We start from the raw sequence: 12,968 nt of genomic DNA on the forward strand, positions 1-12,968 counted from the left end.
GATTAGGGTTGGACTGAAAACCTACAGGACTGTAGCTCTCCAGGAACAGGGTTGGAGATCCCTGCTCTAGGGCATTTCAGATGGTTGTTAGGGGACCTTTATACTGAAGAATGTAAAATGTTCTTTATTATTGTGTTTTGCTTTTTGTGTGTTGTGTATTTTAATGTGTATATGAATGTGTCATTTAATGTGTTTATTGTATTTTCATGTGTATTGTGATATTATACAGGGCATATCTGGAAAAGAGATCTTGGTCTCAGTATTGACTCCCCGTCAAAACAAAGGTTAAATCAATCAAGTTATTTTACTGTAACAGTTGCTTGTTTTCCATTTCACTTGATTAAAAGCCCTCAGTAGGCTACACTTACTCTACTGGTGTAACAGCAATATGTTGTTGTGTGTCTTTTATATCTTGGCCATGCAGCCATGTTGCCATTCCATAAAACGTGTTTAAATCATCCATTTGTGAGAGAGCCTTGAATTCAAAATATACTGCACATCCTAAAATATATTCACATTTGCCTATTTGCCTGCATACTTCATTTAGCTTGTTCAAGTATCCATCCCCATTTCAAAAGAGCGGTTACCAAAGATGCGCTCCTCCAAATGTTGTCACGCCCTGGTCTTAGTATTTTGTGTTTTCTTTATTATTTTGGTCAGGCCAGGGTGTGACATGGGTTATTTATGTGGTGTGATTTGTCTTGGGGTTTTTGTAGGTTTTGGGATTGTGGTATAGTAGAGTTGTCTAGGTAAGTCTATGGTTGCCTGGAGTGGTTCTCAATCTGAGGCAGGTATTTATCGTTGTCTCTGATTGAGAACCATATTTAGGCAGCCATATTCTTTGAGTGTTTCGTGGGTGATTGTTCCTGTCTCTGTGTTGGTTTGCACTAGATAGGGCTGTTTAGGTTTTTCACGTTATGTTTTTTTGTATTGTTTGTTATTATCTTTATTAAAGATGTATCGACATAACCATGCTGCATTTTGGTCTGATCCCTGCTACACCTCCTCTTCAGGGGAAGAACAAGAAAACCTTAACAAATGTATTTAAATTATTCAGTTCTATAATGCAGTATCAATGGTAGGCCTAGGCTATATCTTGCTTACTAAGAACGTGCCTCACATATAAAATAACATTTACCGGAGCCTAGTATTTTTTTTTATCTTAGGAGAAGGGCATGTAGGACATACTCATTGAAGCCAATTACAACGTTGACTGCCAACACATATTGAGCACACACTGGATATTTTTTTTACTCTTGCTATTACTCGTCATTGTAGCCTATACTATAAAATAAACTGTCGTATCAATCCACAATGGACTAAGACGAGAATATATGTATGTGCCACAGCCGAATTGGAGTAGATGTCAACGCAAAGACCGTCAATAACCTACAACCACATGCAATATTAAGCCTTAAAACACTTTGATCGGCCAGTGAGTAACCAGCCCTCGTCACATCTACAACTAATTTATTCATCAAAACCTAGCCCTTTTGCATCACTGCCAGCTATTGCGCTCATAATATGAAAAAATAAATAGTTCTGACACACCCCTGGACCTATAGCGCTACCAACAGCGCTAAGATTTACCATTGTTAAAAGAGGCCTCAGAGCAGGCGAATACACAGATTCTACCAATGAAATTAAAGTGTGCTCGTTCTAGCTTGTGGTGAGGAGATTTTGGAGGTTTATGACAAAATGTATTGTTGTTAATATAGTAATGACTATATACAGTGGCAGAGCTAGGTGAATTGCCTATTAAAATATGTATGTACAAGCACAGAACCGCCGTGTCTTCAATTATAACTTTGGTTGTTATGCCCAAAAAATGCAGAATGAACGCACCCAGTGAGAGACAGCAGGACAGGTGTATAGTTGCAGTTCAAATTATTGGCACCCTGACACTTTACAATGAGTGCAATGGAGAAGAATGTTCTGTTTTTTCTTTTCAAAATTGGGTGAATGGATATTTTGACCCTGTATTTTGACGCAGTAAACGATAATCAGTTGCCTCCAACCAAATTACAGTATTTTGAATTAAATAATTTAGTCCAGGTCATTATTTGACTTTAAAGTGGAATACATGTGTGAACACCAAACGTTTTTTTCAATTTCAACTTATTTTAAAAGAAATAGTGAATCCTGCAAGGGTGCCAATATATTATAGCGCAACTGTATCACCCAGAAAACTTTCCTGACTGAACTTTTACGATATGGATTCAGTGTATTTTCTGTGTCAGTTGTGCCTCTGCTAAGGATTTCAGCTATAGTCAATAAAAATCTTAAGCTAAGGGGGATACTGTTTGACCTTGGCCAATGCTGTTGATTTCTTGCTGTAGCCTACAATTCTGAGCTTCCAGAATTACAACAGTGAATTCTAGGATATAGTGATATGGATTGTAATATGTCACTGGACAATGACAATGTTTCCACTTTAGTGATAGATGTTAGCAACAGATGAAGGGGTGTGCTAATTCAAACAATTTAAGTTGTTATAGCAAGTGGCAAATAAATGCTAGTGTCACTCAAAACTGAGAAGGTGGTAATGAGGAAAAGTATAGGGATAGGTTTCCACACAGACAACATTTCCTAACACACAACATTTCCTAACACACTTCTATGGAAGGACCACCTCTGCAAAATCATGATTAGTCTAAATAAACCGTGACGCTATCCAGTGCATCATGAAAATTGTTTCTCAAAATACCAGACAGATTTAATATTGTAATTTATTTAACATTTTGTGCCAGTTTCCCGGAAACAGATTACGCCTAGTCCTTTATTTAATTGCTAAGCCTCTCTCATGGACAAACTATGTAAACATAAATGGTACTGTAGAATCTGTAAAGTGACTATGGAAACATTGGATAACGAGCAGCAGTTGTTCCGGTGCTTGGGCCTTTTGTCAAATGTTATTTGGAAGTATCAGGATAGTGTGAGGGTGTTTCTTAAACTGGGGATGTGGATACGCTGCGATTTCTCCCACAGCAGACACATTAAATATCAAACTTAGCCACGCTTGAAATATCAAACATTGCCGTAGCCAGTTGGCAAGCATGAGAAAATGTCTCTTTTGCCAGTCATTTTTAAAGAACAACTGCACCTAAAAACCGACTTCTCATTGGGAAACAGCATATACATATGAGTCAGAAACATTATTTTACTGTCAAAATCGACTACAAAGTGTAAATAGGATCATTTGGGTCAAAAAGTCAGTCTCATCTAAAACATCACAACATAAATTGTAATCATCAATCAATTGCAGCTGCACATGACCCAATCGTTATGCCTGTGGTAAATTGGGCTGTGAGTTTTCATTTGCGTATCCCCCTAGAACTTAATTGAGTGTCTGACCAAATTATGCAAGCTTTTTGTTCTGGGTTAATCATGACAGTCATGAGAGACTAGTGTGTTCACAACATCAATACAACTGTGATGAACATCACAGTCAGTACCTGCTTGGCAGCCACTTCATAACCATCTGGGTTCATGGTAGGCAGGATGTGGATGCGCGTGTCATGGATGAGGCGTGTGATCCTCTGGTTTCCGGCCCGGTATTCCTCACATAGGAACTGGGAGAGCTGGATCAGCAGCTCCCGACCCAGCACCTCGTTCCCGTGCATGTTCCCCACATACTTGAACTCGGGCTCCACTGAAAAACAAGAGTCAGGTGGCTGGAGGTCAGGAGGGCAAATTAATGAAAGGTCATAGATGCACACATCCGCTTAAAGTGCTGTGCGTGTAGAAAACTAAAACAAGCAAACCCTCACCCCCACACTACCCATTAACCCTCCCCGGCTACTCAGGCTGCCACTCCATTTCTGCAGTTTTGTTTTTGTCAGAACACTGTGGAGCAAGAGCAAGAGCAATGTTATGCTAAGTGCCCGTTGACCCTGTTAGATGTTTAGAGAATTGGTGTGTGTGTTAAGCCACAATTTTGTCATGTTCTGACACCGTTCTTCAGTAGAATCCATCCCTTAGGCCTTTCACTGTGACACAGCACCATTTGATCAAGTGAGTTGTTGAACTGACAACATAGTATCTCTTGAATGTAATATTGATTCAATAGAAACACAAACAGTACATCAGCCAACAAAAGACAAAGAACAAGTGACATGATTGGATTATTTAGCTAGTGTCACCTGTTTCATGTAGGTAAAATACAAACTTATTAGGTTAGCAACTTACCAGGATAGACATTGGATTACTTTATGACTTCATTCATGCTAATAGGGTGGACAGATCTCCAGTTCTCCTTATGGGAATTGAGCCCTAACTTTTCCAACAGATATGCTGCTAAAAAAGTAGCTTTTTATCCACCATTCTTACGTTGGACAATGTTGGAGACTGGAGAGCACTTGCAGCAAGCACAATTGCAACTTTGATTGTCTTCTAACATTGCAAGACAGTCAAGTGAGTTTTAATATTGTGAGTTTTAATATAATACTGCTGAATGGCTAAATTGCAATGTGAATGTAGTGCTATGTATGTATTTTTATATCTGTTATGTAGTTTTTATTTTGTTTAATTTTTGGACCCCAGGAAGAGTAGCTGCTGCCTTGGAATATACAGTACGATATCAGGTATTTCTACAGCTGCACCGTTGAAAGCATCTTGACTGGTTGCATTTCTGCTTGGTATGGCAACAGCACCACCCTTGATCGCATGCCGCTACAGAGGGTGGTGCGGACAGCCCAGTGGGGCAGAGCTCCCTGCCATCCAGAACCTTTATATTAGGCAGTGTGAAAGGAAAGCCCGGAAAATAACTACACTCCCACCCAAGCCATAGACTGTTCTCTCCGATTCCTCACGGCAAGCGGTACCAGTCTATCAAGTCTAACACCAACAGGCTCCTGAACATAATTTTTTTTGTTGCACTGTCTCTATACACAATCACAGGACTCTATTCCCTGTTTATTATCTATACATAGTCACTCTACCCCTACCTACATGCACAAATTACCTTGACTACCCTGTACCCCCGCACATTGACTCTGTACCGGTACCTGTATATAGCCTTATTATTGTTATTTTATTGTGTTTATTTTATTTAAATCTTTTTTTAACATTCGTTTATTGAGTAAATATTTTCTTAACTCTATTTTTTAAAACTGCATTGTTTGTTAAACAAGTCAATGCCCCATAATTTAGCCCCATAATTTCTTCTCTGTCCACAGTTCCTGTTTTTCAGTTCTTTCACCGTGTCATGGAACACTCACACATCCCTCAATTCTACTAAGAAAGGCCTTTCAGCAAAAAAAAATGCAAGCTCAGCCCTGGTCAAAAGTGTTACCACAGGAACTCCCAGCTGTCAAGCTTTTGTCACAGTGGAGGGTGGTGTTAAAAACAGGTATATCACTACATTTGTCAAACTGCATCCATTTTGGATAGTTTGGATTGTTTATTATGAACCTATTTTACTTAAATTCAGTGTATAGAAAATAAACAAACAGGCAAACATGCTCACAATAAATGCTGATTCAGTTGTGGTCCACAACAAGCCTACTAGCAAATAGAAGTACAGTGGACTATTTCTCCTATACTAAGCACAATATGTAGAAATCACTCCGTCATTGCCTGGTTGCTAAAACTCAGACTTTTCTGTTTATATGACAAAACAAGAAATGTATAGTGTAGAGAATCATTGCACCATCTAAACCACTGAAAATCATATTTCCTTTAGACCTATTCCATTTGACTATCAGTTTTCCAAAACACTAAATCACAGCACAAAATAAAACTGCTTCAAATTAGAGAGTCAAATTATGAGTTTACATTTCATCTCACCAGGAAAAGCCACCACCCCCTTCAGATAACAGCAATATATGACATTTCAAAAAGTATTCTCACTCTTCTTTTACGATATACAAAGAAACAAAACTAACTAATAAATATACATCTTGAGATGATTGAAAAACATGAATTTAGTACAAGAGATTAGGACAATTATCTTGCAATATCATACCTACAAAACTAAGGACCTGATACTGACACATCAGCACAAAAGATTGTCACCTGTGATGCCTCAGCACTCGCCCTTGGAGCTGTTTTGCCTCAAGTGCATGGAGGCATGGAACGGCCAGTGGTTCTTGCCTCATGGGCCTTGTCTCCGACTGAACAAAAGTACTCTGTGGGAGAGCGGGAGGCCCTGGTTTGCATGTGGGTGTGCGAGCGCTGGCACTTGTACTTGTATGGCAGACCATTCAAACTCCGCACAGACAATCATAGTCATCACAGACAGCATCGTTAAGGTGAAGCAACGATGCAGGGATACGGCCTGGTGGGAAAATATTGACAGAGACATTGAGTCCCTTGTGAAGGACTGCACAGCATGCCTGATGAGTGGAAAACCGGTCAGACACCAGTGAAATGGCCAACGGCTCCCTGGGACCACCTGGAGGTGGATATCTGTGGAGAGTTGCATGGGGAACCAGCATACTGGTCATTCATGACTTGAATTTGAAATAGGCAGTAGCCGTGCCGTTGTCCCCTACCCCCTCACAGATGATCATCCAAACACTGGATAAGCTGTTCTGTCAGTGGGGGTTGCCCAACACCATTATGACAGACAATGGTCCCAGTTTTTCTCTAATTATCTGTCTGTGTACCTTGAAAAGCAATCCATCAAGCACATCCGGACGGCTGTGCACCACCCTCAAGCAAACTGTGGTGGTGGGGGGTTGGAACGCTTGAACAGGACCCTGAAGGAAGGAATACGGGCCTACTTGGCTGTGGGGCGACCTTTTGATGTGGCTCTGTGCCTTACCCTACTCACATCAGGGCTACCAAGCACTCCACAACTGGGGCGTCTCCTGCCTCCCTGATGATTGGCAGGGAACTGAAACTCCCTTTGGACAGCCTCTGCCCAAAACAAAAGAACAGCAGCCAGGCAAGCCCATGTTAAAGTTGCACAGCAATGGATGAAAACAACATTATGACACGTCTCACAGAGTGAAACAAGCAAGTCTGAAAGCCCAGGACTGGGTACGGATCAGGATGTTGCATAGACGCCAGAATGTTATGAAGAGTGATCAGATGAATTGCAATTAATATGCATCCATCGGAACAAGCTCTCCACATTTTGATCCAAGCCCCTGAGAGTGGAACGACAGCTAGGGCCTGCAACATTCAAACTTCAGGATGGATCCCACTGGCATTCAAATCACCTCAGAAAGGTCCATTGCCTGTGGAGGATCCTTTACTGACCCGTCTGTCCACAACTCACCATGGGCAGGAGCAAGGTCAAGGGGCTCACGCACCTCCACCCCTATATCAGGCTCAGTTCAGGGACTGTCCACCAGTCAAACCTGAAAATGCCTGCAGTTCCCCTGCCACCAGTCGCACCAGCTGCACTTCTGAACACTGGGAGACCCCAACGGGTTATAGCTCCTCCCTCGCGGCTTAATCCCACCACAGTGTCCGATTTCAAATATGCTTTACAGCAAAAGCACCACAAACGATTATGTTGGGTCACCACCAAACAACAATAAACACAGCCATTTTTTCCAGCCAAAGATAGCAGTCACAAAACGCACAAATAGAGATAAAATTCATCCCTAACATTTGATGATCTTCATCAGATGACACTCATAGGACTTCATGTTAAACAATACATGCATGTTTTGTTTGATATAGTTCATATTTATATCAAAATATGAGTTTTCATTGGCACGTTACATTCACTAGTTCCAAAAACATCCAGTGATTTTGCATAGCCACATCATTCAACAGAAATACTCATTATAAATGTAGATGATAATACAAGTTATACACATGGAATTATAGATATACGTCTCCTTAATGCAACCGTTGTGTCTGATTTTAAAAAAACTTTATGGAATAAGCAAACCATGCAATAATCTGAGACAGCGCTCAGAAAAATTGTCAAAATAGCCTCAACATATGCAAGCACATTCAGATTGACCACATGGTGGCGCTACAACAGGAACATGTTTATATCTCTTGATCTGTTTGACTCAGTGTTTAAATTGTAAACCTTTGTGGTTATTGTGTTGTTGTGCTTCCTATTTGAAGTCTGGATTGTGATTCCTAGGATATTTGTGTGATGTCAAAATCTTACTAATTTTGGGACCTACTTCTTTTGCTATTCAAAGGTTATTCAATGGTGCTGTCAGGAAAAACACTTTCACTTCCAAGGCTACAGATGGAGAGATGGAGAAGTTTGTCATAAGGTGGCTGGAGCTTGCACCAGACAGAGACGGAGGCAGAGACAAAGAGACATTTACAGAGCATTCAGAAAGTATTTCTACATTTTCTTACGTTACAGCCTTATTCTAAAATGGATACAAATTTTACAACATTTCTCATCAATCTACACACAATACTTCAAAATGACAAAGTGAAAACAGGTTTTTAGAATTTTTAGCAAATAATAAACAAATAAAAAACAGAAATACCGTATTTACATAAGTATTCAGACCCTTTGCTATGAGACTCAAAATTTAGCTCAGGTGCATGCTTTTTCCAATGATCATCCTTGAGATGTTTCTACAACTTCATTGGAGTCCACCTGTGGTGAATTCAGTTGATTTGACATGATTTGGAATGGCACATACCTGTCTATATAAGTTCCCACAGTTGACAGTGCATGTCAGAGCAAAAACCAAGCCATTGGGTCGAAGGAATTGTCCCTAGACCCCGAGACAGGATTGTGTTGAGGCACAGATCTGGAGAACGGTATAAAAACATTGCTGCAGCATTGCCGGTCCCCAAAGGACACAGTGGCCTCCATCGTTCTTAAATGGAAGAAGTTTGGAACCACCAAGACCCTTCCTGGAGCTGGCCACCTGGCCAAACTGAGCAAACGGGGGAGATGGGCCTTGGTCAGGGTGGTGACCAAGAAGCTGATGGTCATTCTGACAGAGCTCCAGAGTAAAAGGCACATGACAGCCCGCTTGGAGTTTGTCAAAAGATACCTAAAAGACTCTCAGGCCATGAGAAACAAGATTTTCTTGTCTGATGAAACCAAGATTGAACTCTTTGGCCTGAATGCCAAGTGTCACGTCTGGAGTAAATCTGGCACCATCTCTACGGTGAAGCATGGAGGTGGCAGAATCATGCTGTGGGGATGTTTTTCAGTGGAAGGGACTGGGAGACTAGTCAGGATCGAGGGAAAGATGAACGGAGCAAAGTACAGAGAGATCCTTGATGAAAACCTGCTCCAGAGCGCTCAGGACCTCAGACTGGGGCAAAGGTTCACCTTCCAATAGGACAACGACCCTAAGCACACAAACAAGTTAACGCAGAAGTGGCTTTGGGACAAGTCTCTGAATGTCCTTGAGTGGCCCAGCCAGAGCCCGGACTTGAACCCGAATAAATATCTCTGGAGAGACCTGAAAATAGCTGAGAATCAACGCTCCCCATCCAACCTGACAGAGCGTGAGAGGACCTGCAGAGAAGAATTGGTGAAACTCCCCAAATACAGGTGTGCCAAGGTTGTAGTGTCATACCCAAGAAGACTCAAGGCTGTAATCGCTGCCAAAGGTTCCTCAACAAACTACTGAGTAAAGGGTCTGAATACTTATGTAAATGTGATATTCCCATTTCTTTTTTTTATACATTTGCAAAAAAATATATAAACATTTTTGCATTGTCATTATGGGGTGTTGTGTGTAGATTGATGAGGGAAAAAACCATTTGATCCAGTTTAGAATAAGGCTGTTACGTAACAAAATATGGAAAAAGTAATGGGGTCTGAATACATTCTGAATGCACTGTAGATACACACATACAAACATGTAAGGCAGAGGTGGGCATCTCCAGTCATCGGGGGCCTGATTGGTGTCACACTTTTTCTCCATCCCTAGCAAACACAGCTGGTTAATCAAATTGCATTCTAAACTGAAGATCATGATTGTAATATTTGTGTTGTGGAGAAATTACCAGGCAGGAAAGGGGAGGACAGTAGGTTCCGTTGAGTCAAAAACCCCTCGTGCTCTACAGCCCCCGGCCCAATAGTGCACATCTGCATTTCCTATTAGGTGTATTAACATATCACTGCCGTAATACATTACTGCTTGGTAACAGCATAGTAACTAATCTAAACAGATGTAGATCACAGATACTACAATGATTAGGTAATTATTGGAGTCAGGCTGGTAACTCTAATGAACTTATCCTCTGCAGCAGAGGTAACTGTGGGTCTTCCTTTCCTCTGACGTTCCTCATAAGAGCCAGCTTCATCATAGCGCTTGATAGATTTTGCAGCATGAAGAAACTTTCAATGTTCTTGAACTTTTCTGGACTGACTGACCTTTGTGCAAAGGGTGGCAACTTTGAAGAATATAAAATATAAAATATATTGTGATTTATTTAACACTTTTTTGGTGACCACATGATTCCATGTGTTATTTCATAGCTTTGATGTCTTCACTATTATTCCACAATGTTGAAAATAGTATAAAATAAAGAAAATCCCTGGAATGAGTAGGTGTGTCCAAACTTTTGACTGGTACTGTGTATGTGACTTGTTTCAGGAAACTAAGCGTATGTCGAAAGCCACTACATCAAATGAGAGGCTTTTGATCGTTTCTTGTAATTCCATTTTTAAATGCATTTTTTGGTAGAAATGCCTTCTGGAACATGTGAACTTTCGTGTGCCTTAATAACAAATGTGTATGCCATCTGTAAATACAAATCAAATGGTTAAATTACGAGCCTAGTTGGTTTAGCCACGGAAAAAGTCAGCAACCTTTCCGCTAGCCATGATTGGCTGAGATAATGAATGGGCTGGACATGCTGAGAGATGAGTTCGGATTGGTCTGCCATGTAGCACCTTCTGTCTATAACATAAGCTGCTCAGTATGTGTAGAAAATCCTTTCTACTGCAGCTTTTTTTTAAGACATCATGGAGAGCTGAAAAATGTTTCCAAATCTTCTCAATAACATTGCTGCCCTGAATTTATAAGGTGCTATCGACAAAGGTCAGTAGGAAAACATTGTGAATGACTACTTTCTGGAGGACGATCGGGCCATGCTGTCTCTCTCTGACTCTGAAAATGAATCAGATGATGAGGAATTCCCTGATTTAGGTAAAAACATATTCATTGAACCAGACATTGTGTCTACATGGAACTCTATTCCACATCAGGTAACTGATGCAAGTAGTATCTGATTCAAAAAACAGATAAAAATACACCTTATGGAACAGCAGGGACTGTGAAGAGATATAGACACACGTACACATGATAAGACATACACTCTAGACACACGTACACATGGATTTATTGTAGATGTATGATAGTGGAGTAGTGGCCTGAGGGAAAACAATAAAGTGTATTGGATAAAGTGTTATGAAATGGAATGTCATGTAATACTTTAAACTGTATATAACGGCATTAATGTTGCTGGACCCCAGATAGAATAGCTTGGCAGCAGCTAATGGGGATCCTTGATAAATACATACAAATCCAACAGCTAATTGGATTGGAGGACGGTACGATGCTGGTGGAAAGCTATGGCTGGCAACAACACCTGACTACGTACTTCAGGCTGCTGCCACAGATCAAGCTGTACCAGCACTCCAGGTGAATATATTCTTAATATCTAAACTTGGGAGGTAAATTTATGTTACGCAAGGTTGTAGTGTCTTGAAATGTTTTTTTTTGGTCTATTTCCCTGTTTTTACAGCCTCTGGAGCCTGGTGTTGTTGTCGCCAAAGAGCATTCGGACTCAGTCGGACCAGGTTTCAGCTATTGAGCAATGCTGACATCCTTCCTCCCATAGATGGTCTGCCTGTGCAAGCAGCACCTGGACTGGACACAACTAGACAAACTTATTTGAGAAATCAGGGAGTTTTGCGGGCATTGACATCACATGCCTTGCACCAAAGGGCAGGGGGCAGGACAGAAACTGGCTCTGTATCCTGTGCATGTGACAAATAAACTTTTTTTATTTACACTACCCTTCAGAAGTTCAGGGTTACTTAGAAGTTTACTTGTTTTTGAAAGAAAAGCAAAAAATTTTGTCCATTAAAATAACATAAAATTGATCCGAAATACAACGTAGACATTGTTAATGTTGTAAATTACTATTGTAGCTGGAATTGTTTTATAGAATATCTACATAGGCGTCCAGAGGCCCATTATCAACAACCATCACTCCTATGTTCCAATGGCACGTTGTGCTAGCTAATCCAAGTTTATCATTTTTAAAGGCTAATTGATCATTAGAAAGCATTTGCAATTATGTTAGCACAGCTGAAAAATGTTGTGCTGATTAATGAAACTGGCCTTTTTTAGACTAGTTGAGTATCTGGAGCATCAGCATCTGTGGGTTCAATTACAGGCTCAAAATGGCCAGAAACAAAGCACTTTCTTCTGAAACTCATCAGTCTATTCTTGTTCTGAGAAATGAAGGCTATTCCATGCGAGAAATTGCCAAGAAACTGAAGATCTCGTACAACGCTGTGTACTACTCCCTTCACAGAACAGTGCAAACTGTCTCTAACCAGAATAGAAAATGGAGTGGGAGGCCCCGGTGCACAACTGAGCAAGAGGACAATTACATTAGAGTGTCTAGTTTGAGAAACAGACTCCTCACAAGTCCTCAACTGGCAGCTTCATTAAATAGTACCCGCAAAAGACCAGTCTCAATGTCAACTTTGAAGAGGCGACTCCGGGAGGCTGGCTTTCTAGGCAGAGTTGCAAAGAAAAAGCCATATCTCAGACTGGCCAATAAAAATTTAAAATTAAGATGGGCAAAAGAACACAGACACTGGACAGAGGAAGTCTGCCTAGAAGGCCAGCATCCCGGAGTCGCCTCTTCACTGTTGATAAACTTGGATTAGCTAACACAATGTGCCATTGGAACACTGGAGTGATGGTTGCTGATAATGGGCCCTATGTAGATATTCCTTTAAAAATCCGCCATTTCCAGCTACAATAGTCATTTACAACATTAACAATGTCAACACTGTATTTCTGATCAATTTGATGTTATTTTATTGG

The 12,968-nt window shown here is 40.7% G+C and overlaps 1 protein-coding gene across 1 annotated transcript in view; it reads right to left on the bottom strand.

Moving 5' to 3' along the window:
- Positions 1-12,968, bottom strand: part of cpn1 (carboxypeptidase N, polypeptide 1) — a 172,218-nt gene that overhangs the window by 134,316 nt on the left and 24,934 nt on the right. The window contains exon 2 of the mRNA XM_042305158.1: positions 3,456-3,652. Within this exon, the coding sequence (XP_042161092.1) occupies positions 3,456-3,652 (197 nt within the window). The remainder of the gene's footprint in view (positions 1-3,455; positions 3,653-12,968) is intronic.

Source organism: Oncorhynchus tshawytscha, linkage group LG24, assembly GCF_018296145.1.
Source record: "Oncorhynchus tshawytscha isolate Ot180627B linkage group LG24, Otsh_v2.0, whole genome shotgun sequence".
In the NCBI taxonomy this organism is placed as follows: domain Eukaryota; kingdom Metazoa; phylum Chordata; class Actinopteri; order Salmoniformes; family Salmonidae; genus Oncorhynchus; species Oncorhynchus tshawytscha.